The 13,991-nt window shown below is 35.7% G+C and overlaps 1 protein-coding gene across 1 annotated transcript; it reads right to left on the reverse strand.

Annotated features, from left to right (window-relative positions):
- Positions 1-1,719: 1,719 nt before the first annotated feature.
- On the reverse strand, positions 1,720-13,982 carry LOC105207937 (putative sodium-coupled neutral amino acid transporter 11). Its single transcript, XM_011177624.3, has 7 exons — positions 13,072-13,982; positions 10,423-10,476; positions 7,853-7,946; positions 7,529-7,738; positions 5,899-6,151; positions 5,449-5,797; positions 1,720-4,738 (listed from the first exon to the last, which is right to left on the reverse strand). Exons 1-7 carry the CDS (start codon positions 13,141-13,143, stop codon positions 4,289-4,291), a joined length of 1,482 nt encoding a protein of 493 aa, XP_011175926.1. The 5' UTR covers positions 13,144-13,982; the 3' UTR covers positions 1,720-4,288.
- Between the last annotated feature and the right edge of the window lie 9 nt (positions 13,983-13,991).

The following is a 13,991-nucleotide window of genomic DNA, read 5'->3' on the forward strand; positions in this document are numbered from 1 at the left end:
ATACCAGATAACGGACGTGGTTTCAGAATACTCGTACTAGCTCGTACTGCACGCGGTCGAGCTTATAGAAGCAAATTAATAAAAGAAAGCGTTGTAAAAATAATATCACAGAACAGTCCGAGTTATAAAGTCGCTTACACCTGTCTTATTTGTTTCGTAGAGTTGTCTTAAATTATAGTATTACACGTTGGCTTGCGCTTCACATTACGAGAGCGAGGAGAAAAGTTGTGAGGGGGGGGGAGGGGAGAAGGAGAGGGTTTCTATCTCTGCATATTTTAATTATAAGAGCTATTCGAGTATTCTCCACACGCGTGTAACGCTCATTACTTATGTTCGCGGTCGTATTCGCGCGCCCGTATATTTGTATCTAAATCAATAACGATAATCTCTTTACACGTTACTACGGTACTGTAAAGCTGTCACAACCACGTAATGTTTATCGAACCGCGTCATGTCGTGCGTTACGAGCGGGCGAGGCGGTCGAAAAGGGTTTCGTTGGGGGAAATTTTAAGGGTTGATGTTACCGCATACGTACGCGACAACTTCTCCCTTGAATGCTGAACTGTGAACGTTTCCTCAATGTTGAATCTATATTAATTTCTCTACATTGATTGCTAATATTGCTGCAACGTTGAAACAAATTATTATTAATATCTTTTTTTATTTTGTCAAAAATGAACAAAAATAGAAAAAAATAGAATAAAATTAAATTGAATTTTACACATGTAATAAATAATATGATAAAATTATTAAAAAATTTATCATTTTTTAAGAAAAAAATAGTGTACAAATTTAATTTGTTAATAAAAATAAAATTAATTTATAAAACTTTTAATTTTGTGGAGATTTAAAATTACTTTTATATTATTGTAATTACGTTCACATTGTTAAAATAAATGTGTAAAGTTTCAAAATTGTCGGAAAAGAAATGTAATAATTAATAAAAAAATAATATTGGTTCTTATCTATTATAGTTTCGACGATATTTGCATCGGAAGAAGAAAAATCGATTTTCTTCAAAGGAATGTTTCATTCCCTAAAAATCAATATTAAGAATCAATATTATCTTTTAAACTTAGATTTTTTTCCACAATTTAAAAACTGATTTTACACATTTATTTCATTCAATTTCTTTGAAAATATAACATATAAATAAATATACATACATGTGAAATCTACATTGCTTATACGTTGAATAAATGTAGAATCAATGTGGAATTACAACGTCTGTAAGACATAAATGTAACCGACATTGAACGTTTCTGCGATGTCTTTTCAACCTTGAATCTTACATTTTGCGATGTTGCTACAACATTCGCAATCTTGCAATTCAATATTGCTGAGATGTTGATTCAACTCATACAGTGTGCTATATGGGTTCTCTCCGTAAAATGTACGCGAGACTCGTCTTTCCCTCTCGTATGTGCTACAGGCTAATTACACTTATTTCGCCACGCAATTAAATTATACATAAGTATATTTATATAAAGAATACCGCCAGTGTATGGCGCGCGTATATACGTATATATAATGATCGCTGCGAACGTACAAGTCTTGTTGCTCGACGAGGTCTTCTCTGTTTCACCGTGACACAAAACGGCGGGTGTGTATGTGTGTGATAACATACGCGCATTAAAAGAGAGAGAAGTCACATATAAATGAATTTATACGTGAATCTTCTCTCTCTCTCTCTCTCTCTCTCTCTCTCTTTGTCTTTTGTTTTTTGTTTCATCACGCGTATATTTACCGATAACACATCCCGTTTTCTCTAGGCCGTGACTGTTCCTATAATATATCAACTTAGGCTCTTTATAATTTTCTATCTCAAATAGAGGCTTCTTATATATCTTTCTTTATATTTATTCAATAAACAGGTAGACATATTTGATTCTTTTGCCTTACATGCTATAGTACGCGAATCACGCGCGATAAATACTTTCCCCCTGTATGGTCTTTTTCTTATCAGTGTTTTTTTTTCCTTTTTGTAAAGCGTTATTTTTGCGGAAGGAGAAATTTACTTCCGCCCCTCGTGTGATTGTGTCATTTTTCCATTATGGTTTTATATAATATTTTAATATATTACAGTCACATTGGCTCCCCTTTTCTTCCTTTGTCTTTTAAAAGTATAGATAAGTATCGGTCTACAACCTTGCTTTAAAAGGCCGTAAAAAATTAACGAATCACAGTTGAATGCGAGAAGAAAAGTCGACTGTGATTGGTCAATTTCTTACGATCTTACGGTGTAAAGCCTTTTAAAGCAAGATTGTGAACCAACACTTATTCTTCAAAGCCAAAATCTTTCGAGCAACTAAACAAGCAAAAGGAGAAAATCTGAGTGGTGACTAAAAAATTTTATCGCGATCGTTATGCCACTATAGTTGCGTTCCAATCACAGTTATTAGTTTTGCCAGATCACCTATTAGATCAATATTATCCAATTCGTTAAATTTCTCATCAAATCTGGCTCTCTTCTCGGAAATTCGTTCAAAAAGCCGGAGTCTCTGATTGGAGTTTTCGGAGATTGAAAATCAAAGAAACTTTTTTCAATCGTGGTTTACCGTATACACTGCCAGTAATGAAAATCTATAGTTCATGTTACGTATACTAATATTTCCGTATATTGCAAACAAACAATGCTTAACTTCGATCGTATTAAAAAAGCTTGCATATATGTAAGAAAATAATTTTAAATACAGTTTTACGAGTTCTTTTTGTAAAGAATTGAAAAATGATCAGTGCTGGTTTCTCTTCTTTCTTAAAAAAAAAAAATAAAATAAAATAAATAAATGAAACGCACAGCTTATTGAAAATTTGGACAAGACAAATTGCGAATAGCCTTCAAGCGGCGAATCATTTTCCTTATAAACATTTAATAGATTTAATAGATTTGTTATATACTTGTTACTTTCAACATTCAATATTAGTCCCTTGTCTCTTGTCACGAAAAAATACAAACGTAATATGCATATACGTATAGTGTATATGTATATAGATATATACATATGTGTATACATATACATATAGCCTCTCATTTATAAGTCATTTGTCTGTTCAACATCTTTTTTAAAAATATAATCAGATTTTAGCTCACGTATTCTATACGTTAGTTGTCTAGTCATAATCTCTTCTAATCGCGATATAACTATTCTTTAAAATTATAATATATCCTTTAAAATTCTCGCTCATTTTATAACCACAGAGATTTTTTTTAGAACCTTATCTTTGGAATATTATCAGGACTAAATACAAGAGTCCTCTCGCCTTTTTTCTTTCACGTATAATAATAGAGTATCGGAAGTTCAATAATTACTTCGATTGATACATTGAAATTCTGTCTTTCTAATGTGCGCCGCGGAGTGTCAATTAATCGTCTTCAATCGTGAGTTTCAAGCTCATTGTGCATACAACTAATTTGAAAGATTACGACTTTACTTAATTGTATCTCGGTAAAGTTGCGTGCGACAAACATTCATAGGTCTATACACTTTACTAAAAACGGTGGAAAGAACGATTATATATCTATTGCCAATTTTTTTTTCGGGATTCTCGCTCGTAAGCCGAATCCCATATTGCATTGATTATACGTATATTGCGATAATCATGCGTTCGAAATTTCTCAATCATATCGCGCTGATCGTGGAATGGATTCTCGTGGAATGCAATCGTGGAGGGAACAGTATTATCCAACATAATTAAATATTCCTGATTGTTTATACACAAACGGTCACCTTCCTTTTTTTTTCCCCTATAAATTTACGTCCCACATATTTAATATTAAAGTCTATTTTAAAGCACAAAATATTTTCACAATGTGAGATCTATCAATTAGGATACGTTAGCATACTCGCTAATCCCTTTAAACCTGATTTGCAAACAGTTCGCGCAGTATTATTTTCCGTAACAGTATATTATAATCCTCTCATTGGAACAATGTATTTATTCATAAATCTTGCTTCATCTGATTTCGTATAAATTCGATCTTTTTTCCCCCCACAAGTTTACGGTATATAAAATTTCACGTTTTTTTCAAATTTTCGAAGCGATTATGTATCGGATACGCTGCATCAAAATGTGGGATATTAATAAGCGAATATCAAATCCCGATTTATCAATTTGATTATATGTATACGTATGTGCGTGCTGTAATTTATTTTGCCGGTTTGGCAATTCAAATGATGCCTGCATTATTTGTCCCGCAAAATTAATCACATTATACTTTCATTCGACAATTGGGCAGACTTACGACTAATTGTAAGCTAAAGATTTACCGTGCTCGTCCATTAAACTTTTAGATCCCGTGCGTCGTACTGTTGAAGCTGTCGGTGGACACCGTAGTCGTGGCGAGATGCAGCTTCGTCGAGTTGTCGACGCAATACGGCATTATCTTGCCGTGAAAGCAGGTACCTGAACTACTGTTGATTATGAGTAGCAGCAGACCGGAAATGGCGGCCAGAATACCGGCGGTCATCAGGCCGAGCGCTGGGAGCTTCTTAGACGAGAAGATGGGTCCCTCCTCGAGTTTGAGGTAGCAGAGACCGGGCAAAACGTAGGCGAGCGGCACCGCGGCAAGGATACCGTTCAACTCGAGGACGATGCTGAGGCAGTCCGTCAACATGGAGATCAGGTATGCAGTGGATACTATCGACAAGGTGATTATCAGGTACTTGCGGTCTGAGTTAGGCACGTAAGCCTCGTGTCCCTCCAATTCGTCCGTGCCTTTGATCGCCGTCATGAGCACCTGGAGCGACAATATAGTAAATCGCGATCGTGACACTGAAGAAACTTTTGATGAAGTAAAAAAAGGATTCAATCAATGAATAGATTTTGGTCAAAAACCAGCAAATGAGTCTGGATTGTGCGGCGGCAGTGTCCATTTGTCACATACGATCTCATTTTGGCCAAAAAATAACGCTGTTCACGAATGACCCCTCACAAATACTGCTGCTTTGCCGGCTACATGAATATGGGAGTGTTCGTACAAAGTGAGATTGATGAGTGGCAAATGGGCACTGTCATCGCATGACCCATTTTTCACCACTCACTTAATCAGTCAATTTTGATTAGATTTCTTCATAATTTACCTCATATTATGTGTCAAGTTTTATGACCATTGGTTTTTTTATCACAAAATTTTCTCTATTTGGAATATTCCTTTAGTTAAATACAGATCTGAAAATAATTTGATTGCACCATCAAAATAATTATGAAGGATGCTCAGGCCTGATTAGCAATGCTGCAAGACGTCTTGACATTCCAGCAACTAACTGGAGCGTAATGATATCTGATGATTTGATGATTTAGAACAAAATTATTTTCAGATTTGTATCTAGCTGAAGTTTCAGACACTTTAACAAAACTATTCTTTTTCGTGGAATAATTCTTCAATTACGCGGCGATCCTCCGAATCTCGTTATGCATACATAAATGTTAAAATGTGAGAGGTGTTACCTCGCGTGTAACGAAGCACTCGATGGGAAAGGTGAGCAATATGGTGCCGCTGAACATGACTCTGGCAAAATTCATCAGATCATCGTCCCAGCAGTAATTTTCCATGAGATCGCCCTGAACGTATGACGTGAAGGTCGCGTAGCCGGCAACTCCAAAGGCCGCGGCGATTAGGAAAGACGTGAATAGGGACCAATGCGTCACCACATCCCACTTTTGTTGGGTCGCTCTCTCGATCGAGCCATAAATAAGGAAAGTGTTGTGGTGGCACATGAAGGCGAACGCCATTATACCGACGGCTGGGACGACCCCCGGGAAATTGGCGAACCTCCAACTGTCCTTCTGACTCGGACTGTAATCAATCACGCCTATGATTACACATAGTGACTTTACGGGAGATATTAGCGACCTTTCCCCCCGTCCCCGTGAACTACAGGTGAAATACTCGCTTACACCATGGCGGACATCGTGTCCATCCGAATGAAGATGGCGAGAAGAATGAATCCGACGCAGACCAGAGAGAGGAAGGAAATTTTCGCTAACCGCGCTACGTTCCTGTACAGGCAAAGCGGGATAGTGATGCAGAGGGTCGCCAGGAGAATGACGACTTGTCGATGAGCGAAAATGTTCGTCTCGTTCATCCCCGTCACTCTTATTAAGACCTTGGTGACCGTATCGCCGACGACGACGTTATAAGAGACCATCGCTGCAACGTTAATAAAAATAGTTCACGTTAATAAAAGCACGTCGACCTATTCTGTTAGAATTTCACTATTCTTTACGTTTGGATCAATATGAAAAAACTCTAAGGCATAAAAAAGAAAAAAGAAAGAGATCTTATATTAATAAAAAAGGTCATCAAAATGCCAGAGAAGAAAGCTTTTAAATATTAGCTAGAAAATAAAACATAATAATAAAATGTTAGCTGAAATAAAACAGGTCTGGTGTTAGTTCAGTTATTTTAACATCTTGCAACAGACATAAAAAAGTAAACATAAAAAAATAGACATAAAGGAAACACAGAAAAGCATTTTAAAAAATTCTCAACTATGCGGGTGGATTTTTATCCAGATGTTAATAAAAAAAATATGAATAGTATTTCAGGATTTAAAGACCAATATATGGTCGATATAAAAAGTCGACGTAGATAAATAGATAAATGTATTTATTAAACGTTCTACGGGCTATAGCATTTCTCTAATCTGGGAATAATCACTCCATGTTTTTTTGTTTAAACAATTACCTGGAATGATTTTTATATCCTAAATAAAAGTCATTGTTATTACCATACGATATATCACTGATTGTTCTATAATTTATTAATATTTAAGGATGTTATGTATATAGATTTAATCAATATTATTTGAAAAAAGTAAAAAGAAACCAAGAAAACGTAATGAAGCATTGAGCAGCATTATTATTGTGATAGTATTTCTGAAAAACAAAAATAATAATAAAACGTTCTGCGGATTTTTTTCCAGGGAATTGTGTAAATATCTATGGAAATATGAAATGAACTTTTTGTATTATACAAATGTATATAAAGATAAGAGATCTTTATATATATATAAAGATACATAAAGGGGAAGACAGGGGATGGTGGAATACCATTTTGCTTTTTCTTTCTTCTCTACTCAATAAATATTAACGCGACACAATTCTTATCAACCAGTTTATTGAAGTTTTACTATTCATCCTATAGGTGAAAGTTTATCAGGTGTATAAAACAAACGTAATTTACGATTTACTGAAGAGAGGAAAAAAGAATGCGTTTTTGAGATAGCAGGGAGGTTGTGGAATACTAATAATTAATCTCGTAAAAGGCACTTTTATTTATAAAAGATCACAAATTAATGATCTTTCGTAGACCTTGCATACTAATAAGTGCCACGAAAGAAAGTTTTGTGAACATTTTATTTTAATAAAAAATTTTTAATAACTTCTTTGGCTTAAAGAAACTTTTTAAAATAATTTCTTTGCTGCTAGTAAGAATAATGCAACGTTCATTACGAGGCTGTAAAGTCGCAAGCGTGTTTCTTACATTCATAATGCATAGCCAAAACATCCTTAAGCAACTATGTACCTATGAACGGATAGACAAACTGCAACGTCGTGAGAATGTAAAAGCCGGCGCGGCCGAAGCTCGCCCGCATCAGTCCCTGGTAGCTCATCTCGCCGCAAATGTGTCCGCTTCGCACCATAAGGATTAACGAGTAGTCGGTCAGCACCGCTACTAAAATTAACAGGCCGATGCCGAGACCGAAGCCGGCCTGATGCAGCGCGTACGGTATTCCTGAAAAATTTACGTCAATCTCTTTAGTCGACGTACTTCAGGGGAATACGACTTCGCGAGAATATCGAGCACTTTCCCTTCGTCTACAGTCAACCGGGATCATTTCTTATTTACCGATGACGCCGCTGCCGATGATGGAATTGATGAAATTGAAGCTCGCGAGCTGCAGGCTGCTAAATTTGCCGGACTTCCCCTCGTCCTCCTCCTCCTGCAATACGCGCCGACGACGTTTAAGCGCAAATACTTTTCACAGTGTGATAAGCGTGGGCAGTAGATCATAAGCGCATTGCGAGCGAGTTTTGCGATGTAGACGTTAATTAGACGTCACATTGCGTATTCGCGCTCGTTCGTACCCGCGAACATTTCACGAGCTTTCACGTAATGTTTTCACGCTGATGAATATTAATGGTAGCGAGCGAGCGTGCGATCGAAAAGGCCGTTTCGCGAGACGCCGCGTAATAATAAAAATACGCAAGTTGACGATAAAATAACTGGCAGGCCAGGGACTAAATGGTTACGTACGATCATCGGCCAGCGGAATAATTTGGAGCGATAACGAAGCGCGGAGGGACGACGCGATAGAGAAGAGGAACGACAGCGCACGTGCGCCAGGTCGCAGGCCAACGGCCGTGGGCAAAATTGACGAATTGAGCGTTCGGAGAAGAGTGCATCGCTCCGTTCGTCGCCGTCGTCGAAACAACATTCACGCGGGACTAATCGATAGCTGCCGATATCGGGCGAAGCTGCTTGGGGAAGTTTCCGTAGCGGCGTCAATTAATCCGCTTGTTATTCGCAGCGAGTATCTCGCGTAGTAGCTTCGCAAAGTAGATCGAACGTAACGAGGCTGCCGTCCGCGGCAATTAATCGCTCGTTGCTCCAATAATAAGAGGGAGTTCGGGGCGGACGAAAGAAAGGCGAAATTTTTATGAAAAAGTACTATGAAACTTGCATGAAACAATTGGAAATAATTAAAAAACCATTCAAATCCAATATTGTGTATCACAGAGATGTGCAAATCAAAGCTTTTTTCACTAAAACACCGAATCGAAACAAATGGAATTTCACTTCTCTATTCAAATTCGAATCGAAACGAATCGACGTACACGAATCGAATCAAATTAAATCGAATTGAATTGTTGAAATACAATCTTTAATTAACAACATATTTATTGTTAGGTTGAATTTTTATACATAGAATAATAAAAAGATTTCTGTGTAATAAAAATATTGATTATATGGTACAAAATAATCATTTTAAATATTACAGTAATAAAGAAATAATTAAAAAAATATTTTGTAAAATAATATAAAAAAATTACTTTAAACATAATTTTTAATTACCAAGATGATTATTATTAGGTTGAATTTTTATATAAATAATCAAAAAGTTTTCTATACAATAAAAATAATATTGATTGTATAATATAAAATTACTTTAAATGTAATTTTATAAAGATTATCAAATAATTTTATTTCGAATGATAGCTCGCGAAAAAAGTTAATATAATTTAATAAAGATTTAATATGTGGTTAATATAATTTAACATGTTTTATTAAAACTTCATAAAGTGCTAATAATGTTATAATAAGGTTTCCTATTTTATTAAACTTTATAAAGATTTAATTTACACCACATAAAGAACCAAATTATGTTATACATAGTAATACTTATTAAATGTCTTCTATAAATTAAATTAAACATCCATATTAAATTATAATATTCTGTATTAAATTCTCTTATATAAAATTTTTTTAAGTCTGCCTATATTTAGTCTTAATAAGTTTTTTATGTTTCTCAATGTGATCACGTAACAAAATATTATTTGAATAATATTTTAAATGTTGTATTACAACCTATTAATTTTTTTGCGAGAGATATTCAAATTCGAATCAAATTGAATAAAGGGCGAGTTTTTTAATTCATCGATTGATCAAATCGATAAATTGAAAATCTCGCTCAAAATTAAATGAAATCGTTGAAACATAATTTTTAATTATCAATATTATTGTTAAGTCGAATTTTTACATAGATAAAAAAAGATTTCTATTGTAAGAAAAGTAATATTGATTATAAAGTTACTTTAAATATGATTTTATGATTATCAATATATGTAATTTTTATTCGAAATTCGGATTAAAAGTTTTCGAATAGTTCGGATTCGTATAATGGAAATTCAAATTCAATCGATTCGAGTTTTAACTAATTCGATTTGGTTCGGTTCGTAGTTGAACATTGTCAATACACTCTTCGTTCTAATAGTTTTACTCTAATTCAATAATACTTTTCCACAAGGACTAGCCAGCCAGCAAACGAAAATGAATTGAAATAGATAGAAATGAATTCATTTTGACATTTTTAAATTCGTGCGCTTCAGATTTTTCGAATCTATTTAAATTCAAAAATAATATGCATTCAACATGATGAATAGCTCACTTCGTATTTCAATTCATTTGAATCTAAAACTAATATTATATAATAAAAATATGAATCCATTCGAATTCAAAGTGATGAATATCACATTTTATATTTCAATCCATTTGAATCTAAAAATACTCGGAAACTCTAAAGCGCGAGCTCGGATAAATTAAAATAAATTGCAATTTTTAATTCATTTGAATTTATTTCCATTTGCTGGGTAATTTGTAGGTAATTGTTATAGCTAATAAATGTAGCAAACTCTTACCCCGACTAGTTGTCTCGTGTCATCGTAGGACTCCTCCGATGCGACACTGCCGACCTGTCGAATTTTTGAAACCGTGCGTCAATCATAGCGAACAATCGCGGCGCGGCGCGGTACGATTTTTCGATACGTATTCGATTTCTTTCGCACGCGTGACGAACGAAAACCCAACGGAGTTACGCGCCCCTTCCCGTTCCTCTCGCTTGTTCCTTCTCGGTGCTCGTGCACCCAGCAGCACCTTTATTGGCAGTCGGATATGACAGCTCTTTGCGAGAGAAAAAACCGCGCGGGAGAAATCACGGAGGCGTTGATTAGAAATGAGCATATCGGGGGAAATGTCATCGCGGAAATTTCTCACCACGAATGGAATTGTTTAAGAGACCGCGTTCCTTCTCTCTCTCTCTCTCTCTCTGTCTCCCCAGTCTTCCTCTTTTCAAGACGACGGAAGCTTCAATCTCGAAGATATCGGGAGGAGAGGAGCCGTAATTGCACGTTTCTCGCTCGTCTCGCGCGCGATTACACGCCGCAGGGAATTCAAGGAGAATCGCTGGATGGCAATGAAAATGGCAACTTTCCTAGACGTTTAAAACCCACGGATTAGGAGCGGATGGAATTAACGAGGTAGCGAAAGTGGCGTATAGCGAACTTTCTCGCACACTTTTTGCATCCGCGCTAAGAGGAGATACTCTCGCGATATTCTCCGGCGCGTCGTTCGCGAAATTACTTTGTAAATCACGCGACGGGGTTGCACTCGATGGCTATATATATAACTTGGTACCATCCGGTACATCCCGAGAGATTCGCTTACTTTAAGAGCGAAACTTCCTCTCGCATACATCCGGAAAATAATAAATGAACAAATTTCAAAAACTCTCTAAATTCAAACCATAATACTAATGAAAATAACAACGCGGTTAGAAAAGCGCAAGAAACTTGTAAAAAAAAATCTTTAATATTCAAAGTAACATCGAATGTTTTCGTTTCATCATCAACCGATGCAAATGGTTTTACGGAATTCGTTTCTTTGATCTCATATTGATGTGTTAATTACGGGTTGCAAAATCCAAAATAACTTGAAAATAGAACAAAGAGAAGTGTAAATTGATCTACTGAAAAACCGTCAAAAAATAGATGGAAAAATATAAAAATGTTACATGAATTACAGAGAAAATTTATTTTCTTTTATTTCTTTTAACATGTTGCAACGTAACGGTACGGTACAAGGAGAAAATTCTCTCTTAGAATTTATTTTAAAAATCATAATAGTTGTGAATATTTTAAAGAATTTTATATGACTTTCTCTGGTTTATTTATATCTGTTACAATAAAATATAAAATGTTAAATTTTACATCGAAAAAAAATTGTTAACTTAACAAAATTGATTGTTGATTTGATTAAATTATTCAACTTGATTAAATGAATCATTGAATTTCTTCAATTCAAGTATTTATGAATTTAATTATAAGTTAAATATTGTATATAAACGTTCGAATTAAAGAAATTTAATTTAACTTAAATACATAAATACTTTAATTGAAGGAATTTAATCAAGTTAAATAAATATAGTCAAGTATAAACAATTTTTTTCTGTGTATTAAAGTGCAAAGTAATAATTGTTAGTTTTTATAGCAACATATGTTACATTGACACAACTATTTTTTTAGAATTTAAAATTAAAAATCGTGGTAGTTGCAAGATAATATAGTAAAATTTTTTTAATACTACGCTGAAGGAAGAATTACTAAATTTGAATAAATATTTAATAAAATTCAAATGGTACTAATGAAATATTTATTAGATGTAAATATTTATTTATTTACATAAGAATCACTAATTTAATTTAAATGTTATTTCGTCTTATAGTGTAAATATGTTTGTAACGTAAATTAATATTTCATTAGTGCTATCCGAATAAATATTTTTTTAAATTTAGAAATTTCTTCTTTCGGTGTATACTGTTCTGATTTATCCCGATTTTAAAGGTAAATTCTAAGAAATAATTCTGTCAATGTAGCATATGTTTCTATAAAAACTAACAATTAATTACTTTTGCTTGGTGGAATCTATAATGTTTATTATGAAAAATGCGCGAGTGTATTTTAACGTGCCACAAATATAAAAACTTACAGTAAAGAATAATGTTCAGTCAATTTTTTATTACCTCTAAAAAATGACTACATCGTTATTGTAGTCCTCACTATGTAATGTTTAATTTGCACAAAAGCAATCACAGATTGCGCGATCTATTCCTTACTGACTTTCTCACTAATAAAATTTGGATATTTTATTTAGATTTATTGTACGTAAAGTGTTCAAATAATCACAGTAATTCCTTTGAAATATATAAAGCATATTTTTGAATAAGAATATTGCAATTTTCGTCGTAACATCAATTACATTCCAGTTAATTTTTACATTTCTTTCGCGCAACAAATTTCGGTAAAACGGAAGAAAGAACACACAGGAAAAAAAGAGAGAGGTTTTCTCCTCAGCGCCGTTTAATGCTTTGCACATCGTTTTGCCGGCGACGATTTTGTTTGCGGAAGCGAAAAACGAAAAAAAAAAAAAAATGGAACCGGGACGTGTTTGGTCGACTCCGTAGACCACGTCCTCCGCCGTTGAGCAGAGCGAGATGGAGACGTCTTACTCACGTCCTCGAAGTTCTTTCTCGCGTCCAGGATGTAGCTCTTCTCGTTTACATCGTTGTTCGCGACGCGGTCCATCCCGATTTCGTGATCAGGATCCTCTTACGGAAAAGGCGGCCTAATAGCTCTAACGGGAGAAATGATAGCGCGAAAAAAATAGTGCGGAACTTAAAGGGAGGGAACGAGGTTCGCGCGGGCAGGTCCGTAGACGTCTGAAGTTCCGGCCTATCTTCTGCCCCTTCTTCAGCTTCTCGTCTTTCCCCTCTGGCTACCGCTCTCCCACACTCGCGATTCCGCTCCCCTTGGTCTCTTCCTCCGCTCACGCACGCGCGTACGTATATTTTCGCCAATTTCCCTCTCTCACTCTACCGTGAGCCTCAATCGCACCCCATAATCCTCCCAACTTTTCATCCTCTTTCCCTTGTTCTCAATAAACCGGGGATCGCCCGATCTCCTCCTTATCTATAACCACGATGCACACCCACGCATTTGCACCCTCGCACCCTCCCTCTTCCGTCTCTCCCTCTTGTTGTTCATCTATTCTTGTCCCACCCTCGCAGCCTCCGAACATCCCTGCTTTCTCTCCCGGTTAACCGGTCGCGTCCTATTTCTTTTCTACTATCTCTCGTGCTTTCCTTCCGACGAAATATTGAAGCGCGGGAATAACTGGGAGCCGAGTTATTGATTCCGTGTCGTATATCTTCCCCGTCGGCGATTCCAGTTCCTACCGGAACTTCATTTTGCGTGCAGGACTCGTTCCGCGTTTTTATGTGAAATACGTGAGCTGCGCGCGCGAGTCTCCGCATCAGATCGTTACGATATATACGCGCGGGTGTATAGCGTAGGCTAGACACCCCGCTGTTTACGAAAAAGCGGGACATCCAACGCATGACAGAGATTGGATTTTTCATATAATTTCCAATATA

The sequence above is a fragment of the Solenopsis invicta genome, chromosome 8, assembly GCF_016802725.1.
Source record: "Solenopsis invicta isolate M01_SB chromosome 8, UNIL_Sinv_3.0, whole genome shotgun sequence".
In the NCBI taxonomy this organism is placed as follows: domain Eukaryota; kingdom Metazoa; phylum Arthropoda; class Insecta; order Hymenoptera; family Formicidae; genus Solenopsis; species Solenopsis invicta.